Source organism: Ursus americanus, chromosome 22 (assembly GCF_024610735.1).
Source record: "Ursus americanus isolate L20-20 chromosome 22, mUrsAme1.1.p, whole genome shotgun sequence".
In the NCBI taxonomy this organism is placed as follows: domain Eukaryota; kingdom Metazoa; phylum Chordata; class Mammalia; order Carnivora; family Ursidae; genus Ursus; species Ursus americanus.
In genome coordinates this window covers 13,927,581-13,951,387 of record NC_142148.1, presented here as the reverse complement: position 1 = coordinate 13,951,387, position 23,807 = coordinate 13,927,581, and the positions used below count along the sequence as shown (strand labels likewise).

Here is a 23,807-nt window from a genome sequence, read left to right as displayed (position 1 = left end):
GGACAGTGAATGAGCACATAATCAGGTTTTAAATAAATATTGTTGAATGAATAAATGGAAGAAGGAGTGAGCAAAGAAATGAATAGGACAGACCGCGGATCAGAGGGCAAGGCTGCTTTCTTATAAATTCTGGTATAGATTCATTAATCAAATATTTACTGAGCACCTGTTATGTGTCAGAAACCATTCTAGGTACCAGAGTTATGGCACTCAACAAAATAAAGTTCGTATTCTGATAAGTTGGTATTTTAGAGGGAGAGAAAGTTAATAAACAAGAAAATACATAATACAGTGGCCTGACTGAATCCTAAGAAGAAAAATAGAGCAGAGTAAGGAGACGGAGCATAATAAGAGCAAGATTTTACACCAGATGGTCAGGGAAGAGTCTCTGGGGAGGTGACATTTGAGCAGAGACCTGAATAAAGTGAGGAAACAAGCACATCATTGGAAGCAAAGTGTTCTTGGCAAAGGGAACAGCATGTGCAAAGGCCCTGAGGCAGGGCAGTTTAAGCACGTGGCTGGAGTGGAGAGGGGAGAGCAGTAAGGAAGTGAAGTCAGGGAGGTCTGTTCCGCAGAACCCCCAACTCAGGAACTTGGGGCTTTCAAGCTCTCTTATGCCCAGAAAGCAAATCATCTGTAGGCCCAGTGTTGATTAATGCTCTTTATTTTATAGCATTTTCAATCAGAAGTATTTGAAATCACGATTCATCTGGTTACAGGTCCCATGGGTTTCTCCGTGAATGGACTTCTCTGGTCCCCTGCTCTCCAGGAGTGCAGCTCCCAAATCCCACGGGCTGTAGACGTGACTGGATACTGAAGTTCTCATGCGGGAAGAGGTGGAGACCATCCCCCAACGTGGGGGCCTTTCCTCTCTCCTCCCTGCTGCTCCCAGGGAAACAGCCGTGACTCACTCATGCCGTACGGAGGACAAGTTCAGTCTCTGGGTGCTGCCGTCCCAGCCCACACTGCTCGGGGGACATCATCCCTCAGATGTGTAGGAAGGGGAGACACGAGGCTTCCGGACCCCCCATGGGCACCTTGTCCAGTGCCAGGCTAATGTGGGCCACTCATTCCACTTCCTGAGCGCCCGCTGGGCCTAACACTGTGCTGTTCACTGGGGATGCCTAGATGCTTCTGCTGGAAACAAGGAGGGGTCAGATCTAGGACAGCCCCCACCAGCCACTGGCTCAGGGGAAGTCTCGGTTGACCCCCTCTGTAGAAGAGGTTACGATGTTTTGCCTGCCTGAGAAATTTTACCCTGGCCTTTTATGAGCCCCCAATGTATCTTCTGACTTTTTTTTTTTTTTTCATTCCTGAAAAATGTGGCCTTTGCTAATGAAACATGCTTACCCCTCGGGGTATGGGCAGGGAGGGGAGGACCAGCTGTCGCAATAAGCAGTAGCTGGCAGCCACAAAGTCCCCCGCTGGCTACACATCGGAGAGTCCTCGTTGGAAGGACAGTAGGGCCAGGGCTCGGCCTGACCCCAGAATGACAGTCAAACTGAATCAGATTAAAGAGGAACATCCTAAAAAGCGTGGGTAGAGATGTCAGGGTTTCTAGAACTCCCCTGGTGTGCTCAGGCACCCGGAAGTGCAGCGAGGAGGATCCGCACAGCCTCCTCGACCTCAGGAGGACACCTGTCCCTCCGCTGTCTCCAGGGACCAAAAGCATCCCCGGCTGTGGCGGCTGCGGTGTACCGGCAGGGGTCAGATTCAAACAACGGGCACAGACTGGGCAGGACATGCTGTGGCTGTGAACAGCTGGGACAGTGCAGCCCCAGAAGCCTCTCTGAGGAAGGCGACATCTAAAGGCAAGACGGTCTCTCCAGAGTGTAACCTAAAGTAGGCCCTGGGGGACGTTAGCGGTGTCCGTGGGAATCAATGGCCCCTCCCATTCCAGCTGTGTAAGACAAATGCCGTTCCAGACGTGCTTCCTGCTGCTGAAATAGGGCTCCCTTGCACCCTAGCCATAGAACAGCTCAGAGCTAAAGGAGCTTGTTTCTCTGGCAGCAGATCTGGGAGATATCTGGGCCCTGACCTCCACGAAAGAGAAGGAGAGGGTGTCCTAGATAATGAGCCTGTGGGCCCAAGTGGACCACTGGAGGTCACCCTTGCTTTCTGCATACTGGATCACAGAAAAGAACTGCTCCATCATCCTGTAGAGTCCTAGCAGCAGGTGATGGCAGAAGCTTTCTGGGAGGGCCCAGCCCAGAGAGGGTCCCGGAGGGGGGCTCAAAGGGTCCGAAATGTGTCGTTGGCCAAGGCAGATGGCAGTGCTGTGATGTTGGCTGAGTGGATGTCGGCCCAGTCCGGGAAGGTGCCCAGCTGGAAGATGGTCTGTGCCCAAGTATTCATGGCCAGGCTGAGCAGCAGGACACCCAACAAGTTCATCAGGAGGCCTGTCCGCACCTGAAATGGAGCCCAGGTAAAGGGAGGGATCAGCTCAGTGTCCATCGTACAGATGGGAAAACCCACGCTCAGAGTCAAGAACTCACTCACTCACTCACGATCTCCCAGCCGGCAGTGACGGTGCCAGGACACGAGTCCAGGCTGGTAGATGCCCAAGACCCTTCCATCTTTATGCTAGCCTAGGCTGCCCCTCAGAGAGTTGTCAATGTCCGCATCTGCCGAGTGGTTTCCAGGGGCCCGGCGCTGTACCGTGCAGGTGTGCTAGGGATGTGTCATTCAACCCATCCCCATGACACCCTCCAAGGGTGATTTTTGTTACTTCCTCTTTACGGAAGAGGAAAACAAGGCTCAGAGAGGTTGGCTTACCCACATCACACAGCTTGAAAATAATCTGGTTTGATCAATAACACACGTACACACTCACACAGACACACACACTCACACCTATCCACACTCCATGCCTACTTAAGGCCGTACTGCTTTGTTTTGAAGAATTTGTCTTATGGAAATTTCAACCTTTTTTAAGTAGCTAAAACAAGTCTGCCTGTTTGCTTCTCCCCCCCCCCCCCCACTCCGCCGGGCTAACCCCTTGTGCATTCAGTCCAACTTTGGGCTGAAAATCTGTTTCTCCTCCAGGTTTTCTGGTTGTTGACCTCAGCACTGCTCAGCTGTGAACTGTGCAGGGAGAGAGGCGCTCTCTTCTCAACCCCCTTTTGAGTCTATTCCGCCTGAGAAAGTCTCCGTTTGGTGCTGTCGTGCCCTTAACACTCTCCCTTCCTTGCCAATGGCCCTCTTGAGAAAGTGGGGGCTCAGAACCTTCTCCAGGCGATTGTTTTCAGGGTGAATGTAATTCTTTTGCTTTTTTTTTTTTTTTGTCTGTGTCTTTTTTTTTAGACTTACCTTCGATGGCATACAATACCAGTTTTCCATGGCCAGATGGGTCAGAAACTCTTCCCTTTAAATACTCTTGTTTAAGTGTTTTAAAAAATGTCGCGGATTTAGGAAAATTGTTACGTCAATATTGCCACGGAGGGCTCACGGAAAGGACACCAGTCGTGAAGGGGGTACAACCAATGACAAGGGCCAACTGCGTGATGCTGGCCTGCCCCTCTGCTCGGGGGGGGGGGGGGTCAAGCCCTGGCCACTCTGGAGGTTCAGAAGGCGACTGGCCAAAGCTTTGGGGTGGCTGGGAGGAGGGCCGGGCTTCTGGGAGCCTGGCTCAAAATACCTGCTTTAGGGGGGCGCCTGGGTGCCTCAGTCGGTTGAGCGCCTGCCTTCGGCTCAGGTCATGATCCCAGGGTCCTGGGATCAAGTCCTACATCGGGCTCCTTGCTCAGCGGGAAGCCTGCTTCTCCCTCTGCCTGCCGCTCCCCCTGCTTGTTCTCTCTCTCTCTCTCTCTGACAAATAAAATATTTTTTAAAATGCCTGCTTTGTCCCACGTTCGTTGTCACGTCAACTACCTACACCGTCACTCTCAGGAGCAGAGCCCGCAGATGGGCACGCACCAGACTGGCTCTGACACGTCTGCCCCTCTGTGCCCCCTTGGGCCCCCTTGGGCCCCCTTGTGCCCCTCGGCCTCTTCCCATCCCCACGATGTCTCTCCATTTCTCTCACTGTCTCCTTGTTCTCAGAACGGGCCAACGTCATGTCTGCGTCTCTGCCCTCTTGCTGCCTTCCCCGAGCCGGCCTCCCCGGTCCACACTCAGCCCCAGCCCCCAGCGATCCCCTCCACCCCCGCAGCCAAAGTGATCTAGGAAAGGCAGGAGTCAAACCCATCACTATGAAGTAGGGACGCTGCAGGGACTCTATTTTAGAAGGGCTCCGTCCTGGCTGTTTTCCTGCCAGGCCCCGTTTACTCCTGTTCTATACTTGACCTCTGAATAAGCCGAAGAAGCAAGTTCCCACTTCGAGGGGGAAGCAAGAAAGTGAATCATTCTCTGAGTTCTGTCCAAGCCCCCAAACACCTGATCACATTAAAGAAGAGCCAGATCCCAGGTACGTTCCAGGACAACAGCTTCCAACAAACCGCGGCTGAAGCTGGCATCCATACACCCCCTCCAGTGATTTATGGAAAAGCGCTGACGGTTCACCTGACTCCCCTTTGATGGGACCTACCGTGGATTCCTAAAGGCACACGGACGTTCCCTAGACCCTTTTCCAAAGTAAACCCCTAACCCCAAGCAACGATGAGACTCATTCTCTCCTCTCTGAGTCTCCCAGACACTCCGTCCACTATCCTCTGTCTGTCACTCAATTTTTATTCAATAAACTCAGTTTTCACTGCCTCTGGCCCACATGTGATTTCTGTCCTCCGTGAAGCCAGGGACCCTCTTGGCTGGTCCTGTGGGACCTTCCCCTGGGTTCTCAGACTCAGCTTATCTGCTCAAATCCCTTTAAAGTCCTCCCACTGTGAGCCACACAATATCCCAAGTCTGTGCCCTGCTGCTCTGCACCCCCCCCCCCCAGCCTCTGGCCTCATCCTTCCAACTCCGCTCCAGGCACACCAGCCTCCTCCTTCTCTCTCTGTTTGCTCTGTGACCTCCTTCTGTCACTCTTGCCCACCAACTCCCTCCCTTCCCCTCCGGGTTTATCCTGTTTATCCTGCCAGAGGCTCTGTGCCTGGAGAGACCCGACCAGGAATTGGTTTAAGCACATCACCCTCTTCGGTTACACAGTTTAGGATTTGCCTTCCCTGAGTGCCCCCAGGCAGCCAGTGGAGGGGAAGTGGCAGCGGGAGGCAGGAGGAGGGAGGCAGGAGGAGGGAGGCAGGGGAGCGTGGGGAGAGGGAACACACTGGTGAATCTCCACCACCCTGGCTTCAGCCTCACCCCCAGGGTGCAGCCCGCTGCTCGGCTCTCCTACAGATTCCAGGCACGGAGCAGTTGGCTGAACGAGTAAGAAAAGAGAGCAGCACCCAGAGAGAGAAGGAAGTCCCTTGTCCCTGTAGCAGACTCTGGAAAGTCTTCACTAAGGCAATGTTTCCTGAAATTGTCTAAGCATAAGAATCACCCCAGAGTGTTTGCTAAAGGAACCTGGATATTCCTGCTGCCCCTGCAAATGACTTACTCGGAGACTGGGGGGAGTGGAGGAGCAGGAGTGGGGGGTCCCGTCCAGACGTCTTGCCCAGCACCTGCTGGCCACCCCCCTCTCAGGCCTCTGCTAGGACGAGCCCCGACTCACCATGTCTTTGACCAGCAAGTGTCCAGAGGCGAAGGCAATGGAGTTGGGGGGCGTCGAGACGGGGAGCATGAAGGCATAGGAGCAGCCGACCGTGCCGGGGATCATCAGATACAGGGGGTGCACTCTCAGGCGGATGGCCTGGTCCGGGTGCAGGGGGACACCACGACAGGGAAACAGAAGCCACCACAACAGATGGAGATGGTTGAAAGCCACAACAGCAGACAGAGACAGAAAGAGACGCGATGACAGAGGCGTAGAGACAGAGATTGGCAGAGTGGCCGAGAACAATCGCAGCAGACGGGGAGACAGGTGTGGAGATACACAGAGAGACATACAGCCCGAAACGCAGATCCACAGGCGAACGCAGAGACAGACAAGAAGAGAACCCAAACCAAGGGACACATGGAAAAGACATTCCCAAGGTTAGTGACATTCGGGGGCCGCAAGCTTGGGCCGGGGAGATTTTTCTAGAACACACCGTCCCCAGCCTGAGAGTGCATCATCATACCTGCAGGACTTGCTAAAACACAGCTTGCTGGCCCTACTTCATCCAGAGTTTCTGATTCAGCAGGTCTGGGGTGGCCCCAGGAGCCTGCATTCCTCACAAGTTCCCAGCTGAGGCTGATGCTGAGAATCACGGCTCAGACACACCCAGTTCCCTGCCTGGTCCTTCCCTCAGCCAAACTGTCCCCACAGCCAGTCCCTGGGCACCTTTAGCTGGGGCCTCACCAGATTTCAGAGACACAGAGAGTTTGAGATCATATCTATTGAGAAGCATTTCCCAGTTTCTAAGACTGTGTGAATCAAATGCGTCTCTGTGTTGGCCTCATTCAGTGGGCTGGTTGGTCACCTTTCTCAAATGATGTACTCATCTACAATTCCTGTTGGTCTCCTCTCTGCTATTGTATTTAAGATAGGACATTTTTTGGCCCCTCTAGGAATTTTGATAACCCAAAGCATATCCATTTTCTCAAAGAGAGCTAAACTTACCCCCGACATGTAACACGTTTTGGTTTTGACAACAAGCACCATTTAGACCACTGTGTCATCCACTAGTGTCTTCTCCAGCAAAGGTTGCCCCAACAGACCTGGCTGGGTCCACGCTTCTCCTCCCCTTCACCTCACAGCGCCCCCATCTCTCTCAATCATCTGCTCCCTCAGATCTGGGGAAGGGTGTGATTCAATCAAATCACACTAGGCAAAGCTGGGGGACCCCCGCCCCCCACTACTGATGGGGGTGTAAAATGGCGTGCCCGCTTTGCCTAGATCTAACAGAATTATAAGGGGCACATGCCCCTCAATCCGGGGTCTCATCGAGGCGTGTAGCTAGCGGGAAGCAGGGGTGCACAGACAAGGAAAGGTCCAGGAGGCATGGCTGGATCACGGCAAAGGCTGGAAACGATTTACTGTCTCTCAGTGGAGATCTTAAATAGACCCACCGCTATCTGCTGGTAACAGAATATCCTCTAGTCACTGAAAAAGGATAAAGTACATCTCTGTGTGCTAACACCGTGTGATCGCCATTACAAATTCATGCAAAACTAAGCCAACTAAAACCAAAACCAAAGTGGCTCAGGTCAGTGTGCCTGGTGTATTACTGTTGACAAAGCGTGTAGTTGCCTCACTGATTTAATGGGATCAGTTCTGGATTCTATTGAGATAACCACATGGCTTGGTCTTCTTTAATCTATTTAAATACAGAACGCTGCTGATCGCTTCTAGTGTTAATTGGGTTTGAAATTCCGAATACAAACTCTATTTGATCATGATATATTGTTCTTTTCTCATGATCTTAGATTTATTTTGCTGTTTGCATCTTTGTTTACATGTGAGATTGAGTTGTGACTCCCCCCCTCCCTTTGCTGTCCTTCTTTGGTTTTAGTGTCTGGGTTTTGCTCACCTTATTCCTGGATTGAATGGCTTTCTCCAACTTTCTGTGCTCTGAAATAGCGTGAATAAGGTGGGAGCTAGCTGGTCTTTGAAGGTTTGCCGACCCTCCGAGGACTGGCTGGTGGCTTTTAGGGTGGTGGTTCTCCACAGGGGGGGATTTTGTCCCCCCCCCGCCCTGTGGACATTTGGCAATGTCTGGAGACATTTTTGAGTGTCACGATTTAGGGCGGTGCTACTGGGACCTAGGGGATAGAGGCCAGGGATGTTGCTGAACACTGTACAACGTACGGGACAGCCCCCCACACAACAGATAATTCTTTGGCCTCAAATGCCAACAGTGCTGAGAAACCCTTCTTCAGAGGGAGCTTAGCACTTCGCCTACCACAACGATTTCTTCTGTGGTTATTCGTCTACTCAGACTTCCTACTTCGTCTTAATCCACATTTGAAAATTTACATTTTCCCAGAAAAGTCTCCAAAGGAAGAAAATTTGGTACCTTTTGAAAGTATTTACTCTGCGTATTTCTTAAAGAAGAAAAAAAAGATATCGGTATAAAAAAAAAAATCAGGGTCTGACAGTTTCAGGCATTTTGGAAGAGAACAAAGGCACCTGTAGCCGGATGGAGCTCCTCCCGGCAGCGGAGAGATTTCTGAAGCCCCGCCCCCGGCCCCGCCCCTGCCCCGCCCCTCCGGCCCGAGGACTCTCACCAGCTCCGCCAGCACCGGCAGGAAGATGATGATCGTGGCCGTGTTGCTGGCAAACTCGGTGAAGAAGGCGATGACAACAGTGATGAGCAGCACAGCCAGCGCGGGGGGCACGCTCTCCAGGGGGTGCAGCTGCCCACCGATCCACGCGGACAGCCCCGACTCCTGCGGTGGGGGGGGAGGGGAGCCTCTGTTCACACCCCCGCCCAGCTCTGGCTGCCGTCCCCCAGGGCTGGGTCTAGGAAGAGGTTAGTATGAACCACCGTGATGAGGACTGTGACCACCACGCTCCTTCACCGACGGGGAAACTGAGGCTCAGGGAGGGTAAGTGACAGGTCCAAGGCCACACATTCCAGCCCACTGGCATCAGCGTCTCTGCTTCTTGAACGGCTCTCTACTCCAGCTCTGTAGGCCCAGGACCCAAACCCCTGGATCCCCAAATAATGCATTTGGCTCTAGCACCTCTAAGTTCCAACTTGAGTGAGAGAGGAAAACTGGACCCTCTGTGGATGGTGATGAATGACAAAAATATTAACACAATTATGTATACAAAGTATTCATTAGTAATCTGATCATTATTATATAATAATATATACAAGATATACTATATATCATCCATAAAGACTGTATCAGATATGTTAGATACAGCACTAGCCAAATGACTCAATAATAAAGACATTTGTGAGTAATGATAAGGATAATTATTACAATAACACAACATTGTATTATCACTCATTTCATCATAAGAATCATCAGCCCTGGGGCGCCTGGGTGGCACAGCGGTTTAGCGTCTGCCTTCGGCTCAGGGCGTGATCCCGGCGTTCTGGGATCGAGCCCCACATCAGGCTCCTCTGCTATGAGCCTGCTTCTTCCTCTCCCACTCCCCCTGCTTGTGTTCCCTCTCTCGCTGGCTGTCTCTATCTCTGTCGAATAAATAAATAAAATCTTAAAAAAAAAAAAAAGAATCATCAGCCCTGAGGCTTTACAGGTTGCCTGGCACCTGCACACATTACCTCCTCAACCCCTCCCAGCCTTTCTGGAACGCAGACATTTGTCTCTGTGTTACGGAGGAGGAAACTGAGCCTGGCAAAGTTTTTGTGACTTGCCTGGGCTCCCCAAAAGTAATAACCTGAGATGTATTTCACACTCAGGGCCACGTACTTCTTCTTTTCTTTTAAGATTTATTTATTTATTTATTTGAGAGAGAGAGAAAGAGCAAGCATGGGCAGGAGGAGGGGGAGAGGCAGAGGGAGAAGCAGATTCCCTGCTGAGCGTGGAGCTGACTCGGGGGCTTGATCCCAGGACCACAGGATCATGACCTGAGCCAAAGGCAGACACTTAACTAACTGAGCCACCCAGGCGCCCAGTGCTATGTACTTCTATAAGCAAAAATGGTCCTGCAAGCTCCCTATCACTTGGGCACCATCCTCTGGACGCACCAGTCTGTCATTAATAAGGGCGATGCCCAGAGCCGACAGCAGCCCTCCAGGACAGAGAAAGGACAGGTTAGATCATCCCCTCCCTGGCTCCAGACTCCACCCCGCCATCCGGGTAGCAGAATTAGCTCCATGCTCTCTCTACTGACTTCTCCAGCAGTTACTCTACATAGGAGTATTTAAATACTTAATCAAATGTGTGCTTACCATAGTCCTTTTAACAACCCAGTATCCTTTGATACCAATACACTTGGGTTTTTCAAAGAAACTTCATACATTTCTTTTATGTCTGATAGAGAACTTACTGCTTATCTAGAACTTAAAATTTCTTAATGGATTCTAGAACACAGCATACTGTTTTTCCATAAATAAAATACTATGCCTGTGCCCAGAATTTGACATAAAAGTTACCTTCAAGGAGCGAATAATAAATGCTTCAAGATATTTTTCCCCAGGAGAGTCTTTTTAAAATTTAGATGCTTCTTTTACATCCACACTGTTTGTCTGATAGCCTAGAAATGATGGCACATGGCAGAGTCAAGGCCCCAGCCCTTCCCCAGCGAGAGAACCCTTCAAGGGGAAAACGGGGCCACTGGTTTTTCCCAGAGGCCACAGCTCTGGCTAAGAGACTGATGGCAGTTGTGTGCGATTTAAGGGAGAGAGGCTGGAGAGAGGGAATATTAATGACTTGGATGAATGAGAAGCCAAGAGCTCCCCTGTGGCCGGGCCTCTGGGTGGCGGGCTTCCAACCAACATCCCAGTACACTCAGGTCCTTGGCTCAGCTTCTGCAACCAGAGGGAGGTCTGGTGGCTTCAGGATAGCGAAGCCCCTGCTCTCTGGGGATCTCCTGGGGGACTCCAAAAGGCTTCACCTGCCCTTTCCCATTCCCTTAGGTATTGGAAGCTCCGTTTCCTTGGAAACACACAGCCCCACAGTGTTCCAGGGACTCTGGAACCAGCAACGGGCAAGGTCGGATGCCATGTGGCCAGAGGATGAGGAGAAAGGGTCCCAGAGTCAAACTAAGCTTGTTCCCCACCATAATCCTTCCTAGCTGTGTCACCCTGGGCAAGTAACTTAACTTCTCTGTGCCTCAGTTTTCTCATCTGGAAACCTGGATACAACAGCGCCTATCCCAGAAGGCTACCATTGGGAGAAAAGGAGCAAATCTACAAAGCAGTTGGAAAATGCCCCAGCGCCTGGTGAGCCCCTCCACGTGCCAACTGTCATTAGTAGCTTCAAGTCACAAGATGCCAGAGGCAATTCAGAAATTGCCCAGTGCAGTGGTTGTCAAACTGTTTCCTTACAGCCCCCAAAGATGTCAAGAGGTGCCCAAGGCCACATTGCAGGATGGGAGGGGAGAGGCTTGACAATCTTTAAGAGCCTCATAAAACCCAGCAGGCTCGGCTATGTGTATACAACTCTGCAGAATAATTCCTAGGGAGAGAGAGCCGGTGAATTTGGTTCAAGGAAAGCAAAAAAAAAAAAAAAAAAAAAAAAAAAAAAAAAGCGCATGTGTGAACATTCAGACCACCATACTGCTTACAAGCTGTGTGACTTCGGGCAATTGATGAACATCTCTGTTCCTCGATTTCTTCAAGGAGTTGTGGTAAGGATTAAACAAATGCTTGCAAAACAGTCCCTCTACATAGTAAGCACCGAACAGGATTCATTACTATTTATCTGACAGCCACTTAATGTGGAGTTTACTCTGTGCTGGGCACTCTTCTAAACACTTGGCTAATATTAACTTATTTAATCCCCGTAATGACTCCATGAGGTAAGTTGTATAATTATCTCCATTTTATGGCTGAAGAAACTGAGGCACAAAGAGGTGGTGATTTGCCTGAATAAGTGAAATGACTTGCCCTAGGGTTGGAATTTTGAACCTATAATCTAGCTCTTACTTCGTTAGGGTAACTCTCCAACCAATGATAATGCCAATCATCATCAGCATCACCATCATCATCACCATCACTATCATCATCATCACCACCATCATCGCCATCTCCACCATCATCACCATCATCATCACCATCATCATCATCACCATTGCCATCACCACTGTCACCATCATCACCGTCACCATCAACACCAACATCACCATCATCATCATCATTGCCATCACCACCATCATCACCATCATCATCATACCATCATCATCATCACCACTATCACCACCACCATCATCACCACCATCATCACCATCATCATCATCGCCATCATCATCACCATCATCATCATCACCATCATCATCATCACCATCACCACCACCATCATCACCATCATCATCACCATCATCATCATACCATCATCATCATCACCATCACCACCACCATCATCACCATCATCATCACCATCATCACCATCATCATCACCATCATCACCATCATCATCACCATCATCACCATCACCATCATCACCATCATCATCACCATCATCATCATCATCACCATCATCATCATCACCATTGCCATCACCACTGTCACCATCATCACCGTCACCAACACCAACATCACCATCATCATCATCATTGCCATCACCACCATCACCACCACCATCATCACCACCATCATCACCATCATCACCATCACCACTGTCACCATCATCACCGTCACCATCAACACCAACATCACCATCATCATCACCATCATCATGGCCATCACCATCACCACCATCATCACCACCATCATCATCATCATCACCATCATCATCATCATCATCATCATCGCCATCATCATCACCATCATCATCACCATCATCACCATCACCACCATCACCATCACCATCATCACCATCATCACCATCATCATCACCATCATCACCATCATCACCATCACCATCATCATCGCCACCTCCACCACCATCCTCATCGAGGTGATTCTCTAGCTGGAAATGAGGGATGGGGAAAATATACACGTTTCTACTTGCCTCCAGGTTTGCTCCCTTGTGACTTACTCTCAGACTCCTATAACCCCAATATATTTTTAGATAAGTTTATTTTGGTGGAGATTAAATGAGATATACACGAAGGTGCCTGAAGACCAATTTCTCAACCCATGAGATAGTAAAACTGTATTCACAGTAACAGTAGTGAGGTTGAAGGTGGTCTTGGTGTTAGCACTGGGTATGGATCGTCCCTGTGCTGGGCACTTTCCATGCCTCACGTCATCAACCCTTAAAACAGCCCGTCTCATGGGTCATGCCCAACAAATGTTTATTGAGCATGTTATGTACCAGGACTCGTCTCGATGTCGGAACAGTAGTGAATAAGGCTGATATGACCCCTGCCCGCATGGAGCTTACATTCCAGTAAGAGAGACACCAACAAGCAAGCAAATGAGCAGGAAATTTCAGGGAAGGAAACAGGAGGGAAAGAGTGGGGTGATTATAGGGAGAGTGACTGCAGGGAAGGCTACTTTAGATATGGTGCCAGGGAGGGGCCCTGAGTTGGTGACCTTGGAGCTGACCTGAAGGGCCAGGACTCAAGATCTCGGGGAAGAGCATTAGGCAGAAAGAAAGCAGATGCAAAGGTCCAGGGGTGCAAATGAGTCTAGTATGGCTGACATTAAGGGGCCAGTGGGATTGGAGGGGAGCCAACGAGGGGAGAGAGGTAGGAGCTGACGCCAGGGAGGCAGGCAGGGGCCAGGCCATGCTGGGCCCTGTGTGTAGGCCACGGAAGCCTTCAGACTAGAGTCTACATATATGGGGAGTCATGGGCAGTTTTCTAGCAGGAGAAAATGCACTGAGGACACTAAGCGGGTTTAAGTGAGTCGCTGAGCTCAGAGCAAGCCCTGGGATCTGTTTCCAGCCCTTCCGAACTGCACTAGGGAGTGCACACATCCAGGCTCACCCTGGACCCCATCCGAGGACCTGTAAGCCCCAGGAGGCCTGGCGGTGGCCTGGTGAGGGCCCTGGGCAGGGGCCAAGAAGCAGGAAGTGCCATGAGCGCTCTGGTTCCTCCTGGGGCAGGCTGCGCGGGCCTGGGGAGAGGACGGTACCAGCAGGGGTTGGGGGAAGGGGGCAGCTGCCAGACAAAGCCCTCGTTGAACAGAAACTCCAGCGGCGGCCGAGGGCTGGGCCAGGAGCCAGACCGGCCTCCCAGTGTGCTTAGTGGTCCTGCAGCCCAGCCCCCACTGAGCCGAGACTTTTCCCACCACATCCTGAACTCAGAGAAGCCTCCGGGGTCCAGGGCCATCTCCCCGACCCCCTGCCTCAGGGTCAGGCAAGATTCGTACCATCTGGATAAATGGCACCCTTTCCACCGAGTTGCTCACGTGGGAACCTCCATGTTATCCCAGATTCTGATGCCCCGCCCCCCGCATTCAGTTATAATAACCAACCACGTTGGCTGTGTTCTAAGGTCTCCACTTGCATCGGCTCATTTCATAATTGTAACAAGTCTGTGACATGGCACCGTTGTTGTTCCCGTTTTACAGGTAAGGAAACTGAACCACGCAACGAAGAGCGACAAGACCCACAACTCCAACCCAGACAGTCGGGTTCCACAGCCCGTGCCTTTTACCATAGCGTCACAGAGCCTCTTCAGGACCTGGATAACATGTCACTCCCTTTGGGAAGCCTTCCCTGATACAGCCCCAGTAGGAGGCAGTAGTGGGAAAAGTCAGACAGGAGTTCAAATCCCAGCTCTGCTACCTATGAGCTGTGTTACCTAGGATCAGTCAATTAACCTCTCTGGTCCTCAAGATTCCTAAAATGGACACAAAAACAGTAGTGCTGCTCACCCATCCTTTTGCTCCTTTTGAAGTCTATACTGTTGTATTTGTGTGTGTTATTTGTTGTGGGAAAAATGAGTAAAATAAATATATATGTCATAAAAAGGAGTCGTTGGGTCGAGAACCTGAATGTGCCACCCAGATCCCCTTCAGTGAAGGCCTGGTGGGTGCCCTGGCGTGATGGCTTAGCACTCCGGACTCCGAAGGCCTGCTTGTCCCCGCGCAGGGAGTCAGGGAGTGTGAGCACAACCGGCCTTCACTGTCAGCGCCCGGGAGGCTGTCTCAGACCTGAGAATCATCTTGCCCGAGGTCACACTCACTCCTGGGACGGCTCACATGGGCAGACTGATGCTGGCATGCCGGGGTGTGGCCTGGCCATCTCAGACCAGTCGGGACGTCTCTGAAGGGCCAGTTCAGCGCCACGATCCCGGGGGGGGGGGGTGGAGGCATCGTGGGGTCTGCTCACAGTTGTGCTTCTCTCCCTGGCCTCCACAGCGGGGAACTTGAGGGGCACAGCGTAACACCCCGCTCACTCCCCTGCATGTCAGAGTCCGCTCTCTGGCAGTGGAACCCACAACAGCCGTGGCATGAGGATTTGGAGAGAGCACCCGGAGTTCCTCGTGCTCCCCATTGCTGTGTGTTCCACCAGCTAGCACGTTCTCTAATTACTTCCAACAACCCCGAAGGAGGAACTTTGATCCAATTCATAGATGAGAAAACTGGCGCCCAAAGAGGTTTAGAAACTTGCCCAAAGTGCCCCAGCGGGGAGCGGTAGAGCTGGGATTTGAATCCAGATACTGGGATTCTCAAGCCGGGGCTTCTTACTAGTGTACACTTTACGGATGTCTTACATCGTTTCATTGTTGGAACCTGAAAATTCGAACTGAATTAAAGAAAGAAAGCAATCTGAGAAGCAATTTCAGGTTTCCCTCACCTTAATTTCAGATTAACCCTTCATTGGTGGTGGTTTTAAATGCCTTGGCTTACAAGGAGAGATTTAGGGGTGAGGTGGGGCCCAGCATCATGAGCTGGGGGTTCAAGTCCCGGCTCCAACAATCTCCTGCTGCACAAATGTAGGCAAGTTTTTAGCCTCGAGTTACCTCCGTTCCCTCATCTTTGATGTGCGGACAGCAAACGCATCTACCGCCGTGGTACTGATGAGATGAACCGAGTCCCTGTTTGCAAAGCACTTCACACAACGCCTGCACTTGGGAAGTTCCTGAAAATGAGTCGTGAGGAGGCTGGCCTCTGAAAGCAGACCGACTGGAGTTGGAACCCCAGCTTCTGAGCAGAGTGCTATTGTACGACCTTCAGAGAGTGACTTAACTAACTTCTCCATGCCTCAGTTTTCCTATCTGTAAAATGGGGACACAAATAGTACCCAGCCCTTCGGGTCAGCGTGAGCGTTTGAAGGGGTAACACCGAGGCCGCACCTGCTCTGAGCAGGGCCGGCCGACACTGCAGAGTGTCAACACCTGCAGAGCGCTGAGAGCCAGAGCCTCCCGAAATTCTGTGCTCTGCGCCCCTCGCCCTAGTCCCAGCCCTGCCTCTGAGGTCACAGAGCCCTCTAGAACAATATTCATAATAACACTAACTGATATTAATAATCTCTAACATTTATATCACCATGGTCAAGAGCATAGGCCGTGGCATCAAACTACCTGGATTCTAGTCCTGAGTACGTAGCTGTGTGACCTTAGGCAAATCACTTTGCTTCTCTGTGCCTCAGTTTCTTCATCTACTCATAGGCTTGTTGGGAAGTTTGAGTGAGTTAACGTGGGTAAAGCACGTGGCACGGTGCCTGGCCCAGGGGGAATACGACGTGGGGTTACTCCTCTGTGCTCACGGGACCCCTCGAGCCATGATGGCAGGAGTCGTTGGCAGTAGCATGTTCCTCATGAGCTCCTTGAGAGTCTGGATCGGACCTGACGCCTCCTTTTCTCCACAGCACCAGGCTCTGAGTATGGAGCCCTGATGACCCCAATCTGGCAACTGGGGAATCTGGTGGTGGCTGCGGTGCCTGGGCCGCCGGCGCGTTCCCCCCCGCATTCCCCTCCCCAGGCCCGCAGCCCCCTGGCAGCTCTTACCTCACAGCCTTTGGCCATGGCGAAGCCGCCTCCCAGGAGAAGGATGATGTTCCAAGGTACCGTGTCCTGGACCTTCTTCCATGTCAGCAAGGGCTCTGTCTCTGCGTTGGAAGCTGGGTGGAGAGAAGACACTTAGCCTCGCGAGGGGGCACGGATCCCCCTGGGGCAGAGGGGGACCCGATGCACACTCAGGACGCTCAGCCTGAGGAAGGGTCACCAGCCCCTTCAGCCCATCTTTGTGGGGACACTTGGGGCGGGGGTGGGGAGGAGATTCTCCTGGAAGCCACAATCTGCCTCCAGCATCCGATCTGGGAGCTTCAGGGAAAAACCCCACGAGCATCGCGAGGGGCATCTGCTCTATTCGCAACGAAAATAATTGTCCCGGCTTCCAGAGCATGAGAACCTCCTGGAACTGGGCACCCCACCCCCGTCCAGGATGTCCTTTCAATGGCCTGAAACCCCTTCTGGGGCAGTGCTGCTTTCGTCCTCATTTACAAGACAAAAGGCTCTCTTTGTAATGGAATGTGCACAGAGAGGGAAAAAGTGGAAGGAAATTTAGGAAGAGAAACTGAGAGTTTCTTTGGGTCTCGGAATTATGGGAGGATTTCTAGTTCCTCAAAAGCAGCAGTGTCTGCGTGCAGGTTAGAACGGGGCCCAGCAAACTTCTGTGAAGGGTTCGGGGGTGGATACTCCAGGCTCCGCAAGCCCCCGTGGAACCAGGCTGCCACCGTAGGGTGTGAGCGGCCACAGAAAGGACACGCGTGAGCGGGCATGGCGGTGCTCCCAGGGAACCCTACTGACCAGGGAGGGGTGCCTCTGGCTCGCGGGCTGAAGTTTGCCACCCCCTGTGTTGGGAGCAGAGGCCTGGAGACAGACCCTCCCGGGTGTTGGCTCACCGCATGCCCTTGAACGTGACCTTGCCTGTCTGAGCCCCCACTTTCTCGGCTGACCCCTGGTACAGAATCAGTCCTTGGAGGGGCCTCATGAACACAGACGAGGCAACGAGGGAGCTGCTGGTGGAGAGGGACGGTCCTGTTCTGCTCACAGCCGAATCCCCATCTCACTGCCTGGCACCTGGTGCGGACTCCAGAAATGCTAGTTCGCCCGTCTGATGCGTGCAACGCGGGGCCGATGCCTGGGGCAGGGGGACCGCTCTTGAAATGGGACCGTCCCCGTAGGCGGCCACCGGGAGGCGGGGAGGCCAGCGCCGGCTCACGCATGGCAGTGCCCTACTTCCCAGAACAATTCCGGGTCACACAACCACTGACATTTTGTTTCTCCTTCTCAGCTTTTTCCAGTTATCCAGAATGAGAGCTGGAGACAGGTGGGTGGCTCGGCCCTCTGCCTTGAGGCGACAAAGTATGATTTCATGAAAGAGGCAGGCAAGGTCTGAAAAAGAAAGGGGACTTGCCCCACATAGGAGAAGGCCTTGACCGTGGGCCTCACGTCACACAGATTAAACGCGGGACACGGTAAGTGCTAATGGGGCCTCCTGCCCCACGACAGGCACTCCACCTTCGCTCAGATTGTCTTCATTACGTTCCCATCCGGCGGTGCCCTTGCCGCTGTTTCTTAAAAGCACAGCCTCTGACGGTGGGAGTGTCACACGTCCAGCCCCGCTTCATGCCGGCGAGCTGGCTGGAGCAGCGGCTGAGAGCAGAGCCTGAAGTTGAACGAGACTTGAACCCTAGCTCTGCGCTTCGGCTGTGTGACTTGAGTTACTGACTCTACTTCTCTGAGCCTCAGTGTGCTCATCTGCGAAAGGGAGCAACGGTACATCCTCAGAGACCCGCTGGGGAGAGGACATGGGCCCATGGGGGCAAAGGGCTCGGCGCTGGGTGTGGCCCAGAGCAAGTCCTTGGTTGGTCATTTCACAAATATATATTGAGGACCTACCACGTGTCAAGCCCTCTTCTAGGCACTGGGGATTCAGAAGTGGCCAAAACAGAGAAAATCCCTCCCCTTGGAGAACTTACATTTCCAGTAAAGGAGGCAGGTGAGAAACCAATAAAAGTATAATGTCAGGAAATTTCATGTGTTGGGAAGGAAAGAAAATAGGGTAGAAGGGTGGAGAGTGACAAGGGAGGGATGCTCTTCTGGATAGCGTAGTCAGGGAAGGCTTCTCTGGGGAGGTGATATTTGGACAGAGTGTGAGTATAGTCATGGGAGTGAGCCACACGATATCTGGAGGAAGAGCTTGGTGGACAGAGAGGAAATGGACGGCGTCATTATCACCCGCATCATCGTCCACAGGCACAGTGCCCTGCACATAGGACGCACTGTGTCGATTCTCGCTGAGTGACATAAAGGGACAGAAATGCTAGTATGACTCCCACCAGGGAAGAATGGAAGGCAGCAGGTGTAATAAGGAAATCAAGGTTGGCCTGGACATCCGGGTTCTATCCCCTGTCTCTGTTTAGCTAGCTGTGTGACTTTGATCAAGTCACTTTCTGTCCATGGAAACTGGCCACTCGCTCAGGCTCCGCGTCAGTCCTGAGTGCTGAGTGCTAGAAAGCACCATTTCAGCCAAGTCTGCGTGGGCCTACTGGTGGCCAAAGGACAGGCGGTGCTCGGGGAGGCCCCCCTCTCCCCATCCACCAGGCAACACCCGAAACTCCAGCCCAAAGAACGCTCCACTGAAGCGGCACGCTGTACCCCGCGGGCAGACCAGACCCGGCTCCCAGACGTGATCTCACGCTACTGTCCTTGGCCCACACGGTGTTTTTCAGTTCAGATTAGTGGCAAACGTTTAAAATCAGGGAGATTGCATACAATTTTTTGCTTCTCTTGAAAAATCAGCAAATCTGGCAAGACCAGTCCTGCTTTCCTGCATGGTGACAGTTGGTGGAAACTGAGTCACAGCTGCCCTTTTATTTAGAGGTAATTGGCTTTGCCAGTTTCCCACAGACCCCACGACGTGATGGGGTGCCCTGACGCGGGGGGTCTTGCCACTCACGAGCATCCTCGGCTGCTGTTTTCCTCCTATAGACATTGTTCTCTGTTTCAACAATGCAAAAGGAAAGCAGGGTGGGGAGGGCGGTGTGTCATGAAACACTTTTTCCTGCACCCAGTCCTCCTGCACCCAAACACTGTTCCCTCCCTGTGGGCATTTGAGTTTGCAATCTCTGTTCTATAAAACTACTAAAGCCAGGGGTGACGAGTGTCTAAGGGACACACGGCTGGGATACCAGACATGGACATCACAGGCCCTCCCCACAGCCCCGGCCGAGAGGAAGCTCTGAGCTTTTCGAGCCCGCCCACAGGTGATGGAACCACAGACAGGACCTGATCAAGGGCAGCTGATCCCCAGGCTGGCCGGGAATCTACGAGGCTTCGAGGTGGCCTGGTGGGAGAGCTGTGCAAATATCAGGCCAGACCAAGCAGATTCTCACTCTCGGCAGTACCCACGGGAAGAGAGACATAGCAGGTGCACAGACGTGCAGCGAAAGATGAAAGGGCAAAGAGAAAGGGATGCATGTGCTATGGGGAGGGGCGGGTTGTGAGCCAGCCGGAAGTGAGAAGGCAGGAGGCAGCCACCGTGGGAGTGCGTGCCGTGAGGATGTGGAGAAGACATGGTAAGGGAACCCGTATTCTAAAAAAAGCAGGAACTGCACCGCAGCAGAAGCGATAAAGAAGCCAAAGCTCAGCAGCAGGGGAACGTCTGGAGGGGCCAGTGCATGATGAAGGCCAGCTGCAAGGCGGACGGAGGAGCGGAGACACATCCTGCCGGGATTGCAGTCTTTGCCCCCAGTCTGAGGCTCCTTGGATCTAGGGTTCGCTCAGCTGCACTGTTTCCGGGGCCCTGTGATATCGTCTCCTTGCTGATCCTTTCCTTGTGCCCCACGCTCAGACCCCTTCCTCCAAACCGGAGCTAACCGGCCTGTGACTCTAGATGACGACCCCATTTCTGACTCCTGGGCCAGGGCTCATCCCACCGCCCCCGAGGGAGCAAGCAGTCTCTGTCCCAGGTGGTAGGTGGCAGTGCCTTGCTCTGGCAGACACCTGCTGGGAACCCCGCGGGGGCACAAGCTGGCCATCGGAGGGCCAGCCTCCCGAGCTTTTGCTTTGGAGGGCTTGGGGGTCCTTTTGACCGGACCTAGAACGCCGCTAGGCTGTTGTGCCTCGGTCCCCACCACTTCCTATCCCGTTAAACCTAGCTTGAGATTTGCACGTCTGGCCCCTTAGGCACCAGACGCAGAGTCGTAACTCCTGCCTCGGACCCAGAGGCCACACAGGTTTTCTGTAGAAGGGTCAGCAAGTAAATATTTTGGGTTTTGTGAGCCAAGAGGCAAAATCGAGGCTACTGTGTAAGTACTTATGTAACTAACTAACTAAATGTCCACAGATTTCTTATTGAAGAAATAAACTTTATTTATGGACTCTGCAGTCTGAATTTCATGTCATGTTCCTGTGTCATGAGATATTTTTCTTCTGATTCTCTTCAACCATTAAAAAAAATAAAAGCTATTCGTCGCTCCTGGGCTGTACGAAGCAGATAGCCGGCTGGATTTGGCGGACTGGAGTTGTCACTCCTGCCCTGGACCGTCACCTCTGGCAGCCCCAAGTGCCCAGACCAGGTAAAGCCTCAGACAGAGAAAAGGGAAGAAGTGGGACCACATGGTTAGTACAGTGGGGCTCAGGTCCCAGGTGTGGGCGCTGCCTCGAGGCCACAAGTGCTCCAAGTCACAGTCCTCACAGAGCCCACTGAGACCCCGGCCTTGACACCTTACCTTTAAAGTCAAACCACCACTTGAAAGAGGGCCTTTGGGATGGGAAGAAGAACAAGATGGTGACAATGGCCACTCCGGTGACAGCATCGGAAAGAAACCTACAATGACAAGGCCCCAAAGCATGTGACCCTAGGCATCGCAGCAGGCCTAGGGTTTGCTGGATTTGCAAATGAGGATTTGGGGGAGGGAATTAGGCACTTGCTGTGAAGGGGGCGTTGTTGCAGGCCACTGGGTACTGTCCTGCCTGCACTCAGCGTGGATGCTGAAGCCCTCTCACCCTGCCCTCGGCTCCCTGGGGTGCTTGGAGGCCACCGGAGACAAATCATAGCAGCATTGTCCACGATAGCTGAACTGTGGAAGGAGCCGAGATGCCCTTCAACAGACAAATGGATAAAGAAGATGTGGTCCATATATACAATGGACTATTACTCAGCCATCAGAAAGAATGATTACCCAGCATTTGCAGCAGCATGGACGGGACTGGAGGAGATTATGCTAAGTGAAATAAGTCAAGCAGAGAAAGACAATTATCATATAATTTCACTCATTTGTGGAACATAAGAAATAGGAGGGAGATCAGTAGGAGAAGGAAGGGAAGAATGAAGGGGGGTAAACAGAAGGGGGAATGAACCACGAGAGACTATGGACTCTGGGAAACAAACTGAGGGTTTCAGAGGGGAGGGGGGTGGGGGATTGGCCGGTGATGGGTAGTAGGGAGGGCACGTATTGCATGGAGCACTGGGTGTTATACGCAAACAATGACTCATGGAACATTGCATCAAAAATTAAGGATGTACTGCATGGTGACTAACATAACATAATAAAAAATTCAAACAAACAAACAAACAAACCCCCCCAAAAAACCCACAAATGCTTATCCTCCAGGGGGACAGACTTGACCAAAGTGGGAAGAGGCTGAGCACCACCAAATATGGGATCTGTGGAACTCCCATGGAGCACCAGAACCAGGGCTTCTCTGAGAGCTTGTATGCATTTCTTCCACTTCTGCTTGCCTTCCTCCTGGGACGGGCGGCTTACTACTCAGAGATGCAACCCATTCGCACCAGCAGAACGCAGATGGAGGCAGCCTCACAGCCCCTCAAAATCTAACTACCGCCTTTCAAGGATCCACTGCATGTCTTGTGGCGACATTAAGCTCATAGAAGTCTCAGAAACAGCCCTCTGGGGCAGGCAGCTTCCATCTCAGATGAGGGATCTGAGACTCAGCGAGCAGAAGCAACTTGCTCCAGGCCAGGCCGTGGTCCATGCAGGAGACGGGCATTGAACCCAGATCTGTCTGGCTCCCGGCTCAATGAAGCACAGAGCCAAATGTCAACAAAAGCCCTTTCGGCCCACACATTTGGGAAGAAGAGTATTCGAATGGCCGAGAAACCGGAAAAGATTGTCAATATCACCGTATTAGAGAAATAGAAACCCCACGCTAATGGAGTATCATTCGCCTGCTAACAGGCAAAACCTGAAAGGGTGTTGATAATACCTAATGGGGACATTGGAAAACATACTGGTGGGGTGAAGAGAAACTGGTTTAACCTTCAGGAGGCGGCTGGCAACGTTTCAATCCTTTACATGTGAATACCCCTTGGCCCAGTTATTGTACTTCTAGGAAGTTATCCTCGGGAAAACCGGGCTCTTGTACACAGATTATGTATAGGGATGTTCAATATGGATAACAGGGAAAAAGTGGAAGATTTTTAGTATGGACATGTGTAAATAACTTGTGTATAATAATGTATATATATAATAGTATATCTATAATGAAATACCCTGCATCTGTTTTTTTAAAGATAAAAGATAATATCAATCTTTATGCATTGACATAGAAGTACAACCAAGATATTTTGTAAATCAAAAGAAAAGTTTTTATTTGCAGTATGAGACACAATCCAAAAGGAATTGATTAAATAGATTAAGATGTTATCATTCTGTAGAAATACTATGGAGAGTTTAAAAAAAAATGAAGTGGGTCAGAAATAGTAAGTTGCCCATGAATATATTATTGTACTTTCTAATTTTTGTAACATATACACACACAGATATATGTCCGTGTGTATGTATTATTATGTGTGCATGTGTATATCAAATCCGTTAGACACCAAACTTTTAATTATGATAATCCCTTCATTTACCCTTGATGAAGAGTAACTAACTTTTCCTCTTTCATTTCAGCATTATTTAAATTTTTTATGAGTATGCATAACTTTTATAATTAAAAAAGAAAAAAGCAGATCATAAATAATATGTCTCTGTGATCACGTTTCTGTTTAAAAAACCTTCTGTTTAGATAGGTTTCTCTTTAGCTAGTTTGCATGTATTTTTACAGCTAGTTTTATCGAAATATAATTAACATGCAATAAAATGCACCCATTTAAATGGTTGGCTAATGTATACAGTCCTGTAACCACCAATGGGATTAAGACATAGAACAGTTCCCGGATAGGTGTTTTTAAGTCAGGAAAGATGTGTATCAGAATTGGAGACTGGGTTTCTAAGTGATTTTCACTTTCTTTGTATTGTTGGAATGTTTACAACACCCACTTTTCATCTGAAAAAAAATAACAAAGCATCTACATTTTGGAAAAATAAGACAATGGTAGTAAGAGCCAGTCCTCTTGGTT

At 51.2% G+C, this 23,807-nt stretch overlaps 1 protein-coding gene across 2 annotated transcripts in view; it reads right to left on the bottom strand.

The window, feature by feature from the left end:
• Positions 1–646: 646 nt before the first annotated feature.
• Positions 647–23,807, bottom strand: part of SLC13A3 (solute carrier family 13 member 3) — a 67,918-nt gene continuing 44,757 nt past the window's right edge. Inside the window, exons 9-13 of one of the 2 annotated variants that reach the window (XM_045804761.2) lie at positions 21,172–21,269; positions 16,442–16,554; positions 8,188–8,349; positions 5,591–5,728; positions 647–2,409 (exon numbers count right to left, since the gene is read on the bottom strand). In XM_045804761.2, coding sequence (XP_045660717.1) covers positions 2,233–2,409; positions 5,591–5,728; positions 8,188–8,349; positions 16,442–16,554; positions 21,172–21,269 — 688 coding nt within the window. In that variant the 3' untranslated portion in view covers positions 647–2,232. The remainder of the gene's footprint in view (positions 2,410–5,590; positions 5,729–8,187; positions 8,350–16,441; positions 16,555–21,171; positions 21,270–23,807) is intronic. The other variant, XM_045804762.2, reaches the window with a different exon arrangement.